This window comes from Macaca mulatta, chromosome 11 (genome assembly GCF_049350105.2).
Source record: "Macaca mulatta isolate MMU2019108-1 chromosome 11, T2T-MMU8v2.0, whole genome shotgun sequence".
In the NCBI taxonomy this organism is placed as follows: Eukaryota; Metazoa; Chordata; class Mammalia; order Primates; family Cercopithecidae; genus Macaca; species Macaca mulatta.
Window position 1 is genome coordinate 18,170,580 of NC_133416.1, and position 20,841 is coordinate 18,191,420.

Sequence of the window (20,841 nt, forward strand, 5' to 3'; positions counted from 1 at the left end):
ATTTCTGAGTGTATTACTAGTAGTGATTTATGCTCATGACCAGATTTCTCTTACCACAATCTTGTAATTAAGTTGGTGGTTTTAATTCCTTTGTAAGAATTTGATTAGGCTTTTTGTACCACAGAGTTACAAGTCCCCTAGTGTTCATTTTTCATTAGACTCTCTCCTTACAATTCTGAAGTACTACTATAACTCACCTTCTTCTGTTCCCCGACTTCCAACACAATCTTTTCATCCTCTTTTTGTAGTTCAGTTCACCTCCCTATCCCTAATTCTTTAATTGTTTTCTTCCTCTTTTATGTATAAGCCCCAGGAAAAAAATTCTGATTTAGGTATGAGAACGAGTTTCTGTTATTGCTCTGCCTATGATCATCTGTGCATTCTTACCCTGAGCAGTGTTGTTTCCTCATCTACCATAGGGATCGAAACAGCCTATGATGCCTATCAGAGACAGTTACTAAATGCAGATGAAATAACACATGTGAAAGCTACTTATCTGTAATCTACAAAGTAAGAGAACACTAAGATCTAAATCAGACTCGATTCAAGAATTGGCTCTGCCATTTATGAGTTATCGACCATGGGCAAGTTAATTACCCCCTCTAAGCCTCACTTTCCTCATCTGTAAAGACAGTAATAATACCTACTGTATCAGGTTTTGTGAGAATTCCTTAACATAATCCATGTTAAGCACTTATCATAGTGCTTAGCACATAGTTAAGGCTCAAAAATGTTAACATAATTGCTTTTTAAGGGAAAGATATATTCCTATTTCAGGCAGCCACAGGCCTTGTATGTAAATTATTGGGAAGTGGTGCAAGATGGGTTATCTGAAATTGGAGGGGAAGTTATAATACAAAATATGAATGGATGTGGTTCATAACATGCAGTAAAGTGAGAGAGCTGGAAAATGTCTGAGGTGTGTGCATGTACACTTTGTGTGTCCTAGGCAGCTCATTTTAGTTGAGTGAAATTTTCTGTGCACGCCTACTATTTCTCAGGTGAAATCACGCATAAGCAAAAGTGAAATTTGCATTATGCTCAAAGTGTTCCCTAATATCAATCATGCAGGAACAAAACCTTCCATTTTTCAAAACAATCATTACAGCAGAATTGACTGTATTTATTCTCACACTATGAACTCATGAAAAATGTTATCTGAGGTAGAACTGTAGACACTATCTACAAAGCCTGTGTTACTCTTCAATTTCCTATCAGTCCAAAGTCTTTCCCTGGTAAGAGCTGTCCTTTACCTGTCAGTACTGAGCCACTATGCAACATGATTTAAAGCATTTCTCAGCTGTAGCCTTGATCGTTTCGTCAGCTTTCCCTGCTGGGGACAACTTGATTCAAAGAGCCATGCCACACTTGTTTAGATCCAGTTGATCCCCTGTCCCCAAATGTCCATTCCAAGAAAGGAGTAAAATGTCTTGTAATCAATAACACTGTCATATCATTCCATTTTTTTCAGTAACCAAATATTTATAATAAGCATGTACTGAATGCAAGGCAACCTAGGAGAAACAAGCCAAAACCACCTCTAACCCATCATAGTAAGAGACAGTAATTCAATCAGTTAAGCTCAGTCATTAGAAAGGAAGTAAAATATAACACATGTAAACATAAATATAACAGAAGATGGAACACAAAACACCCTAAGAAAATGTAGAAAGAAGAAGGGGAGACCAGGAAAAATTTAATGGCAGTCGTCAGTAAACCTTAAGGATAAGGTAGATTTTGAATATGAGGGAGAGACTTTCTAATTACACCATGTGTCAAGAAAAAGAGGCAGGAATGGAAACTGTAAAAGCAGCAGCTTAGGCCATATATTAAGATATATGACTCAAAAGATAAATTACGCACTAGACATTAAATTTCTTATAATGGGAAGTGGGAAATCTACTGACAATTTTTAGCTAGAAGAATGTAGCATGAATTACGAATGGGCAAAGGGAGCCCAGTTGGCTTTTAGAATCCAGGCTTTGAATAAGTTAAGAGAATTGAGTCTTTGGAATGCTAGGCCAGAGCAGCAGGAGGGCTTTCCCCACCCACAATCCCAGGCTTTGTGTCCAATATTGATATTCATGGCTCTGCTTAATGCAGTGGTCCCCAACCTTTTTGGCACCAGGGACTGGTTTCATGGAAGACAATTTTTCCAAGGCAGGAGTAGGGGGGTTGGGGGATGGATCAGAATGAAACTGTTCCCCTTCAGATCATCAGGCATTAGTTAGATTGTCATAAGGAACACACAACCTAGATCCCTCACATGTGCAGTTCACAATGGGGTTCGACTCCTGTGAGAATCTAATGATGTTGCTGATCTGACAGGAGGCAGTGCTCAGGCAGTGATGCTTGCTGGCCTACTGCTCACCTCCTGCTGTGCAGCCCAGTTCCTAAAAGGCTGCCAACCAGTACTGAACCACGGCCCAGGGGCTGGGGGACCCCTGGCTTAAGGGATACTAACTATGTCATTTGGTCTGGCCAATTGCATATATGGTGAAATAAAGAAAAATTACTTGCATAATGAGGAAAAGTATTTTTTTAGAAACAAGGAAGACAAAGAATCAAATGGAATCTAATACTACAGTAATAATGAGATGGCAGAGAATTGTTACCAGAGCATCAAATCTAGTGATTAGAATACCATAATTGGCAAAGTTAAATAATATTGCTCTAAATTACATCTAAATATCTGACACAAAGAATTTTTAATAATCAAGAAAATGCACACAAATGTTCCTAAAACCAAGCTCTTGAACAAATGTTGATACAAAATCTAAGACAAGCTTAAGAAACAAGAAACTCACATTTCATTCAGCTCAGATCTTACATTATCAAGTACAGAGCGACAATATTTCACAAACTGCTTTTGCATTTTAGAAAAGATATTGAGCATTAAAACTACCACAAGTTTCTTCTAACCAAATTAACAAACCTTGTTAATATACTTTGTACACACGATCCTGTATCAAAATGCCACAAATTTAACCGAAGTATAATTTCTTCATGTAGCTGGAAAGTCAATTTTTAAGTGCTTACATGTCAAATTAAACAAGTGAAAATACATACACAAACTTAAACTCTAAAAAAAAGAAATTTTAAAATACTGAATTGCTTACATTAGAAATATCCTATATGATAAATGATCAAAAGACCATATGATAACCTACCTCATTATATTCTCTTCAAAAAATATTTATACAATTCAACTAAGCTGTTATTTAAAAGGCTAGAATTTTTTTTTAAGCAGTCTCGCTCTGTCGCCCTGGCTGGAGTGTAATGGCACAATCACAGCTCACTGCAGTCTCAGTCTCCTAGGATCAAGCCATCCTTCTTGCCTTAGCCTCTTGAGTAGCTGAGATTAAAGGCATGCACCACCATGCCAAGCTAATTTGTTTTTGTTTTTTTTTTTTAGGTAGAGACAAGGTCTCACTATGATGCCCAGGCTGGCCTTGAACTCGTGGGTTCAAGTAATCCTCCTGCCTCAGCCTCCCAAAGTGCTGGGACTACAGGCATAAGCAACAGAACCTGGCCAAAAGTCTAAAGTGTAATGAGTTCGTTTTTGTCACCTTAAAACACCAAGGTTCACGCTTACCTTGATGATTCAATGACAAATGACATCACTGAAAAGTAAACTAAAAAGGAGACTTCTCTATACAATTTATGTCAGAACTATTTACATAGAAATGAGACTAAGCAGCATTATCTCTTCCATAGTCATTTCCTCTTATATACAATTTGTTTAAGTTAAATTGAAAAAAAAATTGTTTCCAAGTCTAGTTGCTGAAAAACGGAAACCTCTTTTATAACTCAAGGTACGGCAGACACAAGGGTATCTTACTAAAGGTGTGGACAGGTGGATCAGGGAACAAAATATTTCACATACCATTCCAAGAATATATATGGAGATTTATACTCCACATTAATACTGCCATTTGCCTTAGAGTTTGGCCACTAAAGCTGACCAAAGCTTTATAGCAAGGGTAAGAATACACCAGGCCATAAGCATCTTGAGGAACCTCACCTATTTATGCTACAAAAAAAGCTGTATACAATATTTCTGTGGGTAGTTAAAATTTGTGTAAATTGATAATACTCTTTACAGCATAGAAGGGTCTTAAGAAATAATAGAGACATTAAAAGAAAATCAACACATCCAAGAATGTATTTCAAAAAAGGATCAAAACAGCCATAACCATGGCACCTAAACTCAAGAACCTACTACATTTCCCAAGACCAAAACAGTGACTTAACCAGTTATTTACTTTTGCTTTCTCTCTAGTCTGTGGTACAATGTTATTAGCTCTTATTTGTTTTTAAATAGCCCTGCACTTAATTACTAGTAACAGAATAACAAAAAAGTTTCTTCTGAATAAGATTAAATGTAACAAATCAATAAGAACTACTTATAGATCTTTATATCTCATACATTATATGTTTGTCACTAACTCAAGTTTGATATTTAAAACATCATAATTACAAAATTGAATATTTTGAAAGAGCGGTTTCTTAAAAGCTTCCATTAATTAACTATTTAAACATTTACAAGTTCCATTAATATACATGGGCTTTAAAAAAAAAACTTTAAATACACATATTCAACTGCATTTTAGGTCCCAAGCAAAATGTTTACACAGAAATTTGGCAGTGTTAAATCTGTGGACTCAAAGCCAATAACAACCTAAGAAGTCTAAACCTGGTTAATAAGCAAATTTTCATAGTAAAACTAACATTGTATAAACAATCCAAAGCAGTTAATATTTACAAGATAATCAATGTTTTGCATATAAGGTTAAGTTCAAAGTAATTTTTTTAAACATTTGATATATTATGCCCACGGATTCCCAGTTTGTAATACTCAACAGACCTCTTCTTAGCTATAATATGAGGGGAAAAATTATTCTCTTTAACACCATGACCTAAAGGAAAGAAATCCTTTGAATCTCCACCTCTGTAAGCCAGAAGACAGGAAGCAAGACCCTGTGGAGACTGGGTTACCACTAATTTCACCGAGTTCAGAATCCACTTGGAATACCAAATGGGAAGTTAAAAAGCAATCAAAGGGCTTACTTGGACTAAAAGTATTGCTACGCGTTTCAAGGTCTACAAATACCCTTTACAATAATTATGCCTTTGAGAGCCCTCCTTAGCAAAGAAAATATTAACAAACTCAAACTCACCTACCCACACAGTCCAGGAAATACTCCTCTAAGCAATCGTCCAGGCAATACTGAGAGGCCATTCCGCTCAGTTTACTTATGTGCCAAGTGACCTTTGGCACAGTGTCAGAAAGGGTGGGACTCTAAGCGTCAGTTTCGGCATTGTACTGTACAGAACACAATTTCTGATTTGGTTTCTCTAGGGGTTAACTAAGATTTCCTCCTCTTGTTAAGTAAGTAAACGTAGCTACTACTACACTTCCAACTCTTGCCTAAGATGAATTTTTTTTTTTAAGTTTTAAGTGGTGCAAATAATACTGGCTAGCATTGACTGAAAGCTTACTGTGTGGTTTAAATTAACGCTATATAGATAGACACCATTACTACTCCCATTTTAGAGAGGTTAATAAGTAACTTACAGGAATTCCAGATACAGAAATACGGTCAACTGAGCTCATGAAGACTTCCCACTACAGACACTAAGAAAAGAAGAAAATAAGTGTAACAAAATTAAATACATAGCTTTACTTGCAATAAAGATAATTCCCTGATGCCAAATCAAAGCCAGAACCGATGGCCCAAATGGTAAGCACAAAAGCATACACTGTCAGCTGTGGCCAACACTGGAGCTATGGGGATAATCACTGGAGTCTCTTTAGCACTTAAGTGTAGATTGAAATTGGTAACAAGATGCCCCTTGAAGGAGAAAGAATGGAAGAAAGTGCTCCCTCAAGAGAGAAAGAGCACTCTGCTGGATTTCCAGCCCCATTAAACCTTCACAACTCTAAAGCAGTCCTGATACTTATGCAGGGACGGAAGGGGAGGCTCTGGGCACACATGAGGTATAATGTTGGTACTGAGATTCTTCCAGAAAACCAGGGCTGTCTTCAAAGGTCTAACCTCATAGTTAAAAAGTGATGGTGGGGTCAGGGGAGGAGAAATTCACTCATAGTCATATTAAGACTTCAAGGGAGCTTGTCTCTGACAATCTGGGTGAAGAGGACAGGGGAAATGCTATAAATGCTGTAAGAAATTAAAATCCTAAACCTATGACACAACAGTTTTGAAATTTGAATCTTATTTGTATGAGAATCTCCTTGGTAAAAAAAATTAAGAATCTCCAATCTAAGGAATTAGATCCTGGGCCAGTGAAATCTCTAAAGCATCTAGAAGAAACAAACACAAAACTATTTTAAAGTGATGATAGATAAACAAGGCCCCATGGGATTTCTTTGGGTAGAAAAACCAAACCAAAACAAAGCCAAACAAAAAACAATCCCCACTGAAGATGAGCTTATAAATTTAGAGATTACAAAATATGTGAGAAAATGATTTACTGTGATTATTAACAAATATGCCAAACAGAAAATTGAGTGCTCAACTAATTTTTAACATGAAGACACCAAAAAAGTATATTTAAATTATTAAAGAAATGGAGAAAGAAAAAAGAGCCTATAAAGGACATAAAACTAAAAAATCTGTATGTTTTATAAAACCAAATTATATTTGCATAAAGATATGGCACAGGCTGGGTACGGTGGCTCACACCTGTAATCTCAGCTCTTTAAGAGGCCAAGGTGGGAGGATCCCTTAAGTCCAGGAAGTCAACAGCAGCCTGGGCAACATACCAAGACACCATCTCCACAAAAAATTCAGCCATCAGCCAAGTGTGGTGGTGCACACCAGCAGTCCTAGCTGCTCACGAGGCTGAGGCAGGAGGACTGCTTGAGCCCAGGAGTGAGCTATGATCACGCCACTGTATTCCAGCCTGTGTGACTGAGCAGGACCCATCTCTTGAACCCATTTCTTATTTGGAATAAAAAAGTGCTGCTTGTTGCCAGTGCAGAATTCTTGGGGCAAACGGGAAATGAGTTAAAAAAAAAAAAAAAAAAAAAAAGAAGTACATTCTCTGTATACTGCACTCAGAGTTTTCATCAGGTTTCTATAACTTTAAAAGGAAAAAGCATCACTATAAATAGAATTTTTAAAATGTATTTAGAAAACCAATAGTCAATGGCAGAAGTCAATTGTCTGGCAGAACCTATTCTACATCCACTTTTGTTCTCTACCATCTCTCCAGCTCCTGACCACTGTATGTTGCAACTCCTCATTCCTGAAAATTCTGACCCATCCCCTGGGCCATTCCTTCCCATCTCCAGCATCTCTGCAAAAAAAGATTGAATGGAAACTGTGACATGCCACCCACATCTCCTTTCAGGACTGAAGGACTGATTCCCCAACTGCTGCGGTGCTGCCTGCAGACAACCTTCAACTGTCAGCTCTTTCAGGATGGCCTCACCTCACCCAGTATCACACTCCCTTCCCAGGGAAGCCCACAACCAAAGATTGGTTGACATGTGGAAGACAAAGCCTTGGTCCCCTTTCTCCAACTGGGGACAACGGTGAGGAGACATCTCACCGTACCCAGTCTGTGCCATTAGAGCACCACCCCACAGGATCAGATCTTATTTGAGACTACACGGCAGCCCAACATCCCCCTTGGCCCAACAGTGTTTCCTTCCTTCCCTTCATCCACAGCGGCTGACCCAAGAGCACTTTCTTTTTTTTCTTTTCTTTTTTTTTTGTGGGGGATGGAGTTTCACGCTGCCGCCCAGGCTGGAGCGCAGTGGCACAATCTTGGTTCACTGCAGCCTCCGCCTCCTGGGTTCAAGTGATTCTCCTGTCTCAGCCTCTCGAATAGCTGGGACTACAGGTGTGCGCCACTATGCCTGGCTAATTTTTTGTGTTTTTAATAGAGATGGGGTTTCACCATGTTGACCAGGCTGGTCTCGAACTCCTGACCTCAGGTGATCTGCTGGCCTCAGCTTCCCAAAGCGCTGTGATTACATGCGCGAGCCACCACGCCTGGCCCCCAAGAACACTTTCTAATAAACTTCCCGGAACACTAATTTCCATCTCATAATCTGCTTTCTGGGGAACCCAAACAGCAACAGAAGGACATTAGGGAAACAAACGAACATGGCAGGACACTGAAACTGAAAGGAGTAAGAAGAGGATAATAATATTAAGTCTTGAAACCAATGGAGAGAACAGCAGAAAGTACTAATATAATTTCACTGGTGAGAAAATCAGTATTAAAAGTAGCAGGAAGAAAACCCTCCAAAATGAATGTAATCAAAATAAACACTATAACCATAAAATTCCAACCCAACATTTCAAGGTATCACTAAACTTGAGACCTGAAAGAAATCTGAGAGTGTCAATTCCAATCTCTGTCATTTTTAAGATACTGTCTCTTAAAAATGGTCCATAGGTCTGCCAAATGTCAAAAAATGTTGCTGCTTGGAAATAGACAGTTTCCTAATAATAAGTTAACAGGTACAGTTAATACCCTGCTGTTAAACAAAATTCTGATATACCTTTGGCTCCTGAATTATCTATCAGTAAAGATGTTAATGAAGTCTTACGAAAGGCTAATCCGGCACAGGCTGATATATGGCAAATCATTGTCCAAATATTAATTTTAGAAATGGCATGGACTGTAAACCATCCATAGTCATTCATATACATACACAGGATATCAATGATGTGGGGCAATCTAAGCAAAGCTTATGAGGTATTTGCTGATTCCTTCAGTTTTCTACTATAGGGCAGTTTACCAGAAATAGTCACATGAAATATTATATATTTGGAATGTGACAGATTTGGTTACTGTACTTTTTTCCAAAGCTCTTGAAGGAAGCTGGAAATTGCACACACACACACATCTTTACTGGTAACCTTGCCCTATATTCCCATACTTTGTAACTACAAATATAGAGGCAGACAAAATAGGCTGTAACATAATCTGTCAGCTAAGATCATCAGATCCAAAATGATGTGAGGTCACTTACATAAGCTGTTAGGACAACCAAGCAGAATCGATCAACAATGTCACAATCCATTCATCTTGGAAGTATAAGCAAAATTTCACTTTCAGTTCCTGTATTGTTCAACCCCAATTCCTCATCGGTCCTTCATTCCTTCTTCTCATAAGATCCACTTTCTGCTTTGTCTTCTCTAAACCAATCCTTCTTCTCCTAACTTTAATACCTTTTTCAGTGGGAGTAAGAAACCCAAAAGAAGTTTCTAAAGAAACACTCTAAACTACATATTGTCAAATTTCAATTACATACATGTTAAGCTAGTTAAATTCATATGGATAGAATGACTAACCAAATGCTTTAACAACTTACCTGGAGAGGGACAGGAGATGTAATATGACTCATCTTTGGGAGAATCATATCTAACTACAGTCATGCAAAAAGACAAACGTGCATGGCATGTAAATGACAGGAATTTGTTAAAATATTCAATGAGTCAGTATGGGTTGAAGCTATTGTTTGGCTATAGAGCCAGGATTAAAGGTAGAAAAAATGAAAAAAGGGGGCCAGGCACAGTGGCTCACGCCTGTAATCATGGCACTTTGGGAGGCCGAGGCGAGTGGATCACCTGAGGTCAGGAGTTCAAGGGGCAACATGGTGAAACCCCGTCTCTACTAAAAATACAAAAATCAGCTGGGCGCAGTGGTACGTGCCTGTAATCCCAGCTACTTGGGAGGTGAAGGCAGCAGAATCGCTTAAGCCCAGGAGGCAGAAGTTGCAGTGAGCAGAGATCGCACCATTGTACTTCAGCCTGGGTGACAGCATGAGACTCCGTCTCAAAAAAAAAGAAAAAACAAAGAAAAAAACAAAAATGAAATGGACATTTCTTGGTGTGAATAAATATAAATAGCAGGACCAATAGTATACGTTCTTTCCATAAGTTATTTAGAAGAGTGAGACCATAAATTAAGTGTACAGATGGCATTAGTAGTCTAAGTTAGGAAAATATTGATTTGAGAAAGATGAACTGCAAAATTATGTAACAGGGAATATAAATGAACAAAATGATAGTTTTGCCTTAAATTGGCAATGTTTAGGAATGCATTAAGGGAAACACCACACACATTAATTTGATTATGGATTTTAAACGTCATTTTCAACCTAGAAATCACTGTATAGCTCCAATAAGACACGATCTTATTTGACAATTTCAGTTAAAAAGCCACCAAGACACAAAAAAATTGGGGGAAAAAGTGATTTCTCATTTCCATTCATGTCCTATAACTAAAGATTAGTTGTAAAGTGTCAAGACCTCAGTACAAGGAAACCAAAAGCTTGTGTTTGTGCACCAAGTCTGCCACTTAATAGCTCTATAACCTTTGGTGAGTAACTTAACCTCGCTCAGCCTCCACTTCCTCACCTGTAAAATGAGACCAGTGAGACCAATTTGTACAGTCTCATTCAGATCCAATACCCCGGAACATTTTCCTAACTCAAATTTAAAAGGAGAAAACCTATTTAATTAGATTTTGGCTAGAAGACAGTAACTAGCAGTTTTACACTTCTCAACATAAAATTTGAAAAAAGAAATAACCAAATAGTCACAAAACCTAATGACGAATAAGGAAAAATTATGAGTCACTATGAGGACATCTGCAAATTCACCTTACAAATTGTTAAGTAACAATATTTACAGAGCCTCCCATTTCTGTTGAAAATTTCCCATTTAAATATAGAATCTGCTAAAACACAATAGGTACAAAGAATTGAAGCAGGGAAAATGAAAGCTTTTGGCATGAAGTATCAATATTTCCCATAATTAATAAGATTTTACTTAGACTTTCCTCATTTCACCTGGCTCAAATGGAACCCCCATCCACTGTAATTAGCTTGCTGAGTGCCTATCAAGAGTCTCATATTCTCCCAAATGAGCTAGCTGGACATGTTGGTGAACGCATATCAAAAGAATTGTCTAGAAGGTCCTTGTAAAATAGCATTTTTAAACTTACAATGTTGTCCTCAAAGCCTGTCCTTTCCACAAAAAGTTAAACTCTAAAAAAAAAAAAATGACAGGACTACTTCAGCTTATTAAAAACATGAGTGCTTCTGGTTCTTAAGTGCCATTTAGAAAGGAAAAAAAACAAAAAAGGCATTTCTTATAGAAGTATCAATCCTTTCCGGAGTAGTTTTACCTTAACTCTGAAATACTGTCGGGAAATTATCACATTAGCTAGGTAGCGAGACTTAACCTCTCCTACCTGTAATCATGTGCTATATAGCAATGGGAAGGAAGCGAGGAAGGAAGGAAGAGAAAGAGGCAAATCAGTAAATACAAAGAAGGAACTGTGAATGCTGATAAGGTGTCCTCTTATCAAAAAATCCGGGGAGATGCCCAAGTTTAATTCCAAAGGATGTACCTATTGAAACACTGCAAAACATCATCATATATATATGTACATATACACATATATATAAACATACATATATATACACATACATACTTACTTACATATAAGTTAATTACTGAGCAAGCAGCCTTGACAAGTCAGGAAGCTTTACAATACACAGAGTAGCAGTTTAGAAAAAGCTGTGCAAATAGTTGTTAAAATGATATAGCTTATGTCATCCTTCCTTTAAAAGTAAAACCTGCAATTAAATTTGCACATCAAATGGTCCTTGAAGCTTGTATGTTACCAGTAAATAGGAGTGACAGAAGAGGCTTGAAAGCAGACAAGCCGTGTCAGTGACACATAACAGAAATGCAGTCATATAAACAGAAGATATTACAGCAACACATGAGCTGAAGCTGAATGCCACCATGATACACCTATATTAAATTGCTAGAGGATATATCAGTTTTTAAAATGGTTTAATTTATTTGAATATCATTGGACTAGAGTTGGCCTAGGTGGCAGAATTTAGTTAGGGCCTTTGGCTGAAAATTGTCAAGGTTTACCCTGGCTGAGCAAAACATGAAGGATCCCTTTTAAGTTTATTTTCAACTGATAAAATGCTTATTCTCCTAACCCGTTCTTAACCTTTATTTAGATTATAGTTTAAGACCTCTTAATTACAATTCTAAAAATGGTATCTAATCCCCTTCTATTTTTGACATGGGGCTATGAAATACAGATTAAACCAACAATGTCAAGAGGTGGCATGTTATGGCCAAAAAGCCATGGATTTGAAATCTAAACCTTAATTATTTTCCTGGCTATACAATTTAGTGTTATGTGACAAACAAATCATCAGTATTGGCAGTAGAACACACTTGTAAAGAATTCAGGTTCATGTACAAAACAAGCTCATATCCCAACTTCATACTTTAAGGCCACACAACTTTGACCACATTACTAAATCTGTTTGCTTATCTATAAAATGAAAATAAGAGTATCTTCTTCACATATTATTTTCAAATAATATACGAAAAGAGTATAGCATAGTACCCGATTAACTATAAGTAATAAATGGTAGATTTAAAAAATCACATCTGAGTTTTCTCTTCTAAATAATTCAAATATTTCCCCCTTGCTAGATAACACTTGGGATCAGATGAGGTAAGATAAATTGTAACTTCTTTTTTTAAGAGATAAAGTCTTCCTATGTTGCCTAGGCTAGACTTGAACCCCTGGGCTAAAGCAATCCTTCTGCCTCAGCCTCCTGAGTAGCTGGGATTACAGACGTGCCATTATGCCCAACTAGAACTCTTCTTTACTCCAGGGTGACTAAGAACATAATGGTCACACTACTGATATAACCAAAGCATACTGCAAAAGAGGTTCATTGACAGTCACATTCTGCTAAGTGTTACAAATAATCATACACTTAGTGCTCATAAAATTGGGTGTTCCTTAAATCTGGTCATGTTATTTACTTAGAACCCTTCAGTGTTGTCTGAATGCCCTTATAGCAAAATCAAAACCTCTTAGTGTCACCTAAAAGCCCTTTTAGGATCTGTCCCCTGCCTCACTTTTCAGCTTTGTCTCTTTCCATTGCCTCCTTACTCACTTTGGCCCAGCCCTGGACTCCCTGGGCATGTTGCTCCCTCTGCCTGAAACTCAAGTTTTCCACTCCTTAGCAATTCTCATCCTTTAAGCCTGTTTATCTACCACTTGCTCAGAGAAGCACGCCCAGATATTTAAAGTGCTGTATGAGATTATCTATCCCCAGATCTAACCCACCCTCTTGCATTAATCTCTGTGTGAGGACATTTTTTATTTTCTCCTGACCACTTACTACAGTAGGTGATGTTGCATGTCATTTATTTTTGCCCTATCTGTCCCATTTTTGAGGGCAAGGGCCAGCCTTTGTTTACCACTGTATCCCCAGCACTTAGTACAATAGTTGGCACATAATAGGTAAAGGCAATCAAAAATATGTCCACATATACTCAAAGTGAAAAGAAAGCAAGAAAATACTATAACACAAATACCACAACAGAGTGACTCAAACTTTTCCCATTCACAGTCTGTAGGAAACCCCCCCACCCATGTCTGTAATATACAGTCATATGCCATTCCCCACTCACAAAAATAAACCTAGCACACACCAAATAGTTTTTTAATTGACAAATAAAACCAAATAGATTTTTTTAACTCCAGTAGCTCATCTCCAAACTGTTTTCCTAGATGTAATGAGGGAAAGAAAGCAATGCTGGAAAAACTACGTAATACTCAGCTAAAAGAACGAGGTTTGTGGAGCTCAACAAAAAAAAGTGACTATCTGGAAGCAGCCAGTTCTGTGAACCAATAGACAGAAAATTTCATCTCCAAACCCTCAAGCAGCTCTCCAGTTAGAAGGCACACTGCTCTACATCTCAGCCCATCAGTTTGGGAGGAAGTCCTTTGGAATAGTACATTTTATCCTCCATTTCTTGTGAAAGACAGCAATCTTGTTTGCCTTTGTCTTGTGCATCAGGTTAAAAGGATTTTCCTGAAAACTTAAAAGTAATAAAAGCACACTTTACTACAACAAATAGAAAGAAGTGCCTGCAGGATTTCTAGTGTTTCATCCAGCACCAAATATCAGACTTTTTTATTTTTTATTATATTTTACAAATATTATTTCTGATCATAAAAGTAAATCCATGGCAGAAAGTTAGAACATTCAAAAATATTTTAAGAACAAAAATCATGAGTCATCCTACTAGCCAGAGATAAATGCTTTCACATTTTATATATTTTTCTAGTGTTTTTTTTTAATGCATACATAAACTTTTTTTTTCCAAAGGCAGCTACTGTCTGTATGGTTTTATAACCTTTTAACTCAAAGTATCCTGAGAAGTCACAACAAAAAGACCATCGCACTATGATTTCTCATTGAAGTCTTCTACATCAGGGGTGTCCAATCTTTTGGTTTCCTTGGGCTACAATAGAAGAAGAATTGTCTTGAGCCACACAGAAAATACACTAACGATAGCTGATGAGCTACCAAAAAAAAAAAAAAAAAAAAAAAAAGCAAGAAAAAATCGTAACATTTTAAGAAAGTTTATAAATTTGTGTTGGGCCGTGCTCAAAGCTGTCCTGGGCCTCGGGTTGGACAAGCTTGTTCTACAGCCTATTTAAAACAGTTACCCCCCACCAAAAAAAATTATGTAACTAATTTTTCCTTGAGCAGTTACATTGCTAATATTTATCATAAAAATCTGCAACTAAAAAATAAAAGACAATCTAAAACTGCCATCCTTGAACATAAATCTTTATGCCTATTCCAGCATGTTGTCTTAATGTAAAATTCTAAAGAAGATGCTATGTAACAGGATACGCCCATCTCTACATTATTAATACACTGTCCAAATTTCCCTCCAGAGATGTTACGCCAATTTAGTGCATTCAGACTGCTATAGCAAAAATGCCCTATGCTGGGTAATTTGTTAAAAAAACCCAGAAATTTATTTCTCATAGCAACAAAGGCTGAAAAGTGCAAAATCAAAGCGCCAGCAGATTCAGTGTCTGGTGAGGACTTGCTCTCTGCTTCAAAGATGGCACCTTTGTGTCTTCACATGGCAGAAGGGGCAAACAGTTCCTTCTCATCTCTTTTACAAAGGCACAAATCTCATTCATGAGGGCTCTCTATGACTTAATCACCTTCCAAAAGGCCCCATCTCTTAATACTATCACATTGAAGATTAGGTTTCAAATATGAATTATGGAGCGATACATTCAGACTATAGCACCCAGCCACCAGTAGAATTTTTTTTCTGTTCTCTTACACTCTCACCAAAACACTGGATATCACTTGTTTTAAAAACAAACAAACAAACAAACAAAAACTAAAAAACATTTTTCAAGGCTGGCACAGTGGCTCATGTCTATAATCCCAGAATTTTGGGAGGCTGAGGGGGATGCATCGCTTGAACCCAGGAGTTCGAGACCAGCCTGGGCAACATGGTGAAATCCCATCTCTACAAAAAATACAAAAACTTAGCTGAGCATGGTGACACACACCTGTAGCTTCAGCTACCTGGAAGGCTACTGTGGGAGAATCACTTGAGCCTGGGAGGTAAAGGTTGCAGTGAGTCGTGATTGTGCCACTGCACTCCAGCCTGAGCAACTGAGTGAGACCTTGTCTCTAAAAAACCCAAAAAAAAAAACCAAAAAAAAAAAACTTTTTCAATCTGATAGAGGAAAAAATTACTATTTCTTTGCTTAGTAATGATGTTACCCTTTCTTTAAAACCATTTCTCTTAAAGTTTTCAATGTTTTCTTGTTGATTTTTCATCTTTTTCCTTTTAGATCAATAGGAATCATTTGTTAGTCATCAGTGTGGGTTTTTCATTGTATATGTATAAGGTATAAATATGCATAATATTTTTCCTCAAGACCAAAATATACACACATCTTGGATTTATGTTTTCAGTGTCAAATTCTAAGTTAAAAAATTAATGTAGACCTATTCTATATCTACACTTCAAAAAAGGTTACAGATTATGTCTTTCTGTATTATCGATAACATCCTTAAGTTAAAAACCACATCTGTTTATCTTTTTATAAATCTCATGAAGTGGTAATCCTTTCTGTATACCTCCATAGATTATTCTAATTATACTTAACCCAAAACCAAAAGTTTTTGATCAACTTTCAAGTAAAGTCATTTTACACTTTACTTGAAAGTAGAAGAAGATGAAATTTACCCATTAACCTCATGCTACCTCTCAAATCCCAGAAGATCACCTTAATTTTTACTGCAAATACAGAATTAAGTTTGAAGATAACCAACAGGTTAACTATACTTGTACAAAAGCACCATTACATCATTTATATAGATACATCTGTCATTATTCTTTATCTTTTATTGACTTTGAATATTCTAGTATTCACTGACTTAACAGAAAAATTCTGTGGCTTCTTAATATGAAATCAAAACATCACCTTTGGGTCAGTGAATCCTAAGATTTATGAACTTTCAGAATTTTCATCTCAGACTCCCAGGATAAACTGTGTACTTTATGTATAACGTATGTGTCAAATGTCACCAAAAAGTCTGCTTTCAAAGACTTCAACATTAGGTAAACATGAGACTTAGATCCAGAAAGAAGAAGTAGCTTTTCTGAATATGAATAAAGTTTATCAAAGTTTTCTGTGTTGTCAAATCATAGAAATTAATTCAAATCAGCTCTAATTGCATTTCAAAATTTGGCTGTTATGGTATAATAAGTACATATTAAATAGTCACTTTGTGTGAGTCTTATGTATTGATATTTTAGAAAGACATATGATATACATAAGTATATCTCCCACAAAAATTATCTTGGCATTGCTCTATTTTGTAAGGGAGACTGTTTACAGACATCTCAATATCTGCAAGTATGGATATCACTTTACTTTTAAAATTTTTCAATCTCTGATATGGTTTGGCTATGTCCCCACCCAAATCTCATCTTGAACTGTAGCTCCCATAATTCCCACATGTCATGGGAGGAATCTGGTGGGAAATAACTGAATCATGGGATAGTTTCCTCCATACTGTTTTCATGGTAGTGAATAAATCTCAAGAGATCTGAAAGTTTTATAAGGGGTTTTCCCTTTCACTTGGCTCTCATTCTCTCTTGCCTGCCACCATGTAAGACATGCCTTTTACCCTCTGCCATGATTGTGAGGCCTCCCCAGTCGCATAGAACTATGAGTCCATTTAACCTCTTTTTCTTTATAAATTATCCAGTCTTGGGTATGTCTTTATCAGCAGTGTGAAAACAGACAAATACAATCTCCAAAGTTCTTTTCTCCTAAAACTTAAAATAGCATACAATGCATGAAAATAATGAGTCTTCAGTTCGCTTTGTCATTTTGAATTATTTCACAATGAAAAAAATTCAATATCCACAAATCATTCACTCCTAGGTATCTTGTTAGGAAAAAAAAAAATGGACTTTCTTATTCAAGGTAAATGTCCTTCTGCATTCCAATAGGATACCACAAGTCCACAGGTCTGTGTCAATAAACCAGAATAAGCCAGCAAATCTGACACTTACCTGCTAGATAACTGAAGCAATTTCTACTCGTTTATGGGGACTGTCTGGAATTTTAGCAGCAATGTGCTTTATCTCATACCACTAACTGTGTATCACCTGAAATCACTCTCAGAGATCTCAGGAAAAGCCAGGTAGCTGATGCAGTGGCTCACACCTGTAATCCCAGCTACTTGGGAGGCTGAGGCAGGAGGATCACTTGAACAGGAGGACTGAACAGGAATTCAAATCCAGCCTGGGCAATATAGTGATATCCTGTCTCAAAAAAAAAGAAAGAAAAAAAAACAAGAAAAATCTGTGCGGGTGTGCACACACATTTTGCAATTTACACAGCACTTCATTTACACTATCCTGCTTAATTCTCATACCTTTGTTACCTTATGAAAAATTCTAAAATAGGGTAACACAATGGGTCTTCATTATATGGTGATTCACTCACCACCACAGTATCAACCTTGAACATCAGACCTGCAAAGATCTCATTATTTCATTAAAAGAATCCTGATTCATCATCATCAAATAACGGAAATGAAAAAAAAGATGGAAAAATATGAATTTTAAAAATTTACAAGCTCTGTCAACATACAAGTTTTATTATATATTTATCAGATGTGTCTTAAGCATTTGTTGAAATTTGTCTCACATCAGTAGGCTGATTGATTGGTTCAAAAACGAGATGCTGAATTTGGCCTTTAGGTTTATCTGTATTACATACAAAAGTATAGATACACATATTAAAAGCATACACATACCACATGCATACACTGAACAGCATAAACACTGAACAAAACATAAATCTAATTAAAAAATCATACTTAAATATAAGATCAGAAGACTTTAATATGATGGCTAGTTATTAGTCACTCATGAAAACTGAATAGACAGAAAAATTTAAGGAAGCAAATTGCCACTTCTCCTCCAGTAAGGCTTTGTGGGGAGCTGATATCTGAAGATTATTTCACAAGAGAAATTAAAGAGCTGACAAAGGAAGAAGGATTGGGTGCCTTTTTTTCAGATGAAGGACATGTTGAGGAACAAAGATTACAAGCAGGAAAGCAGCAAGAAACAAGAGGGATAATTACACTGTCAAGAGTGACAGAGTGATGGGATTTATGGAAGGGGCTGGAAATCTCAAACTCGTCTGTGGGATATAAAATTCAGTCTCTGTGGTTGGCAAGGAAGAAAATCTTAAAAACATATCCCTGAAGAGGATAGCACTGGCTCAGCAGAGTTCAAATCTGCCAAAGTCCAAGTAGAAGGACTAGAACAAAAGCTCTGTAGTGATACATGCCAGATAGTTATAAAAAATGGTCAAGAGAGGGGGTCAGATTTTGTGAAAAAGCCTGATGTCTGTGTGGTGACAGCAAAAAATGAAGATACACACTTATATACATACACATGGAATGCTTTCTTGCCAGAGATATTAGTGATAGAGCGGGCATTCCTTAAAATAGTGAGACGGCAAAAAGGCAAATTTTGAAGTGATAATCTGTAGCTTTATTATTCTTAACTTGGTCTGAGCTGGTAATTAGCTAATCTGTTCCTGCTTTGCCTCCTGAAAGAATAAATAAAGATTTCCTGAGTGTCTAGTATGGAGTGTGTACTATATTAGGGATAAATGAAATCATACAGTCATCCTAGAAGCAGAAATGATTACTCCAGTTTCATTAGTGATGTAGAAGGGAAAGAGAGGAAAATCTAATTCAGGCTAATTATATAGAAAGCTATTTTCATTACTGAAAGTTATGAGTTAGAAAAGACACAGCATAACCAGAACTGTACTAATTTAAACCTTGTTGCATATGACAACTTAGATTTAAATTGTTAAACAGTTAAGAATGACTACGATTCAGTGAGCAGTATTTTTTCAGGGTCTGAAATTCACTAGCTCTCTGAAACCATCATTCCACTCAGGAAATTTTATGAATTTGTTTAGTTAAATCCAAGTTAAGTACAGGTGACTATGGTTTTACTGTTTAAATTTTTTACAAAGCCTGGGCACCTGGGTTTCTGATTATTTCCCTGGTGGATTTAATATCTACCTTTATATGTAGGACTTTACACAACTGGGTTTGCTTTAGAAGCAATGATCCCAAGTAGATTAACTCTCACTATATCCCCAAGTAGAATGACCATTTGGCATATAGTATATATCTCTAAATCAACAACTCATTTTATTACCCCAAACTGTTTTACTTGTGTCCATCACTCCTCATACTTGTGTTTTATTTTAAACATAATTGAAACACTTTAATATTTCCTTTAATGTTGGAAGATACTAATAAATTTAACTTAAGACAACTGACCCATTGCTACAACTTTTGTAAATACAGTAAGGCAAAGTATTTAAAATTCTGACTCATTAAAATAAAGAATAAGGCTGGGCGCAGTGGCTCACGCCTGTAATCTCAGCACTTTGGGAGGCCGAGGTGGGCGGATCACGAGGTCAGGAGTTCGAGACTAGCCTGACCAACATGGTGAAACCCTGTCTCTACTAAAAATACAAAAATTAGCCGGGCATGGTGGTGCATGCCTGTAATCCCAGCTACTCTGGAGGCCGAGGCAGGAGAATCTCTTGAACCCGGGAAGCAGAGGTTGCAGTGAGCCAAGATCATGCCACTGCACTCCAGCTTGGGTGACAGAGCGAGACTCCATCCTCCCCCGCAAAAAGGAATAAATAGGTCTAGTTTCCAAGATGCTTTTATCAAGATGGTTATCCCATAATGCTTTAATAAATGATGAAAAACTTGTAACTGCAGCACAGAATAATTCCCTACCAGGTCTGATTGCAATGGAAAGATTTAAAGCCCTGTGAAATGAGTAAGCCCCTGCTACTTAGCACTGAAAGGGAATAATCAACAGATTAAAAGCATTGATGTAGCTAATTCTACTAAATCATTAGTTTTGCATTCTCCCTACTAGCTTTTTAGTGATGGAACTTTAACTCTTACCGAAAGTGTAGTCAACTGGTATTATAGAAAGAAAACACAAGTGACCTAATCCAGAAGAATCATGCCAACCATAAAACTCAGCAGACTATTCATCACCATGGCAATAACTCTCAAAGCAGACACGGAAGCCAATTCATAGATTCCATTTTCAAACCAGGGGGTTTCTTCGGGGTGTATGTGTGTGTATATAATTTATCCAGTGTCCTGTGCCAAGCTAATAACAATCCAAGATGAAGCTTAAAGAAATTATAGCAGTGGCCCTTTTAATAAGACGGGGTCCTGACTCATGGAAAGGTAATCTGTTCCTCACTACAAAGAACCTTAGAGAATGTTACACAAACACAGCAACAAAAATCAGGAATGCTCTCCTGGGTGCAGAGTCATTAATTGAATTTGAAGAGTCAGGCATTACTCCTAATACCACCATATTTATGTGAGGA

The 20,841-nt window shown here is 37.0% G+C and overlaps 1 protein-coding gene across 10 annotated transcripts in view; it reads right to left on the reverse strand.

Annotated features, from left to right (window-relative positions):
* EPS8 (EGFR pathway substrate 8, signaling adaptor) overlaps window positions 1-20,841 on the reverse strand; it is a 169,091-nt gene that overhangs the window by 90,574 nt on the left and 57,676 nt on the right. Inside the window, exon 2 of one of the 10 annotated variants that reach the window (XM_077952565.1) lies at window positions 5,579-5,638. In XM_077952565.1, coding sequence (XP_077808691.1) covers window positions 5,579-5,617 — 39 coding nt within the window. In that variant the 5' untranslated portion in view covers window positions 5,618-5,638. 10 annotated transcript variants of the gene reach the window in all.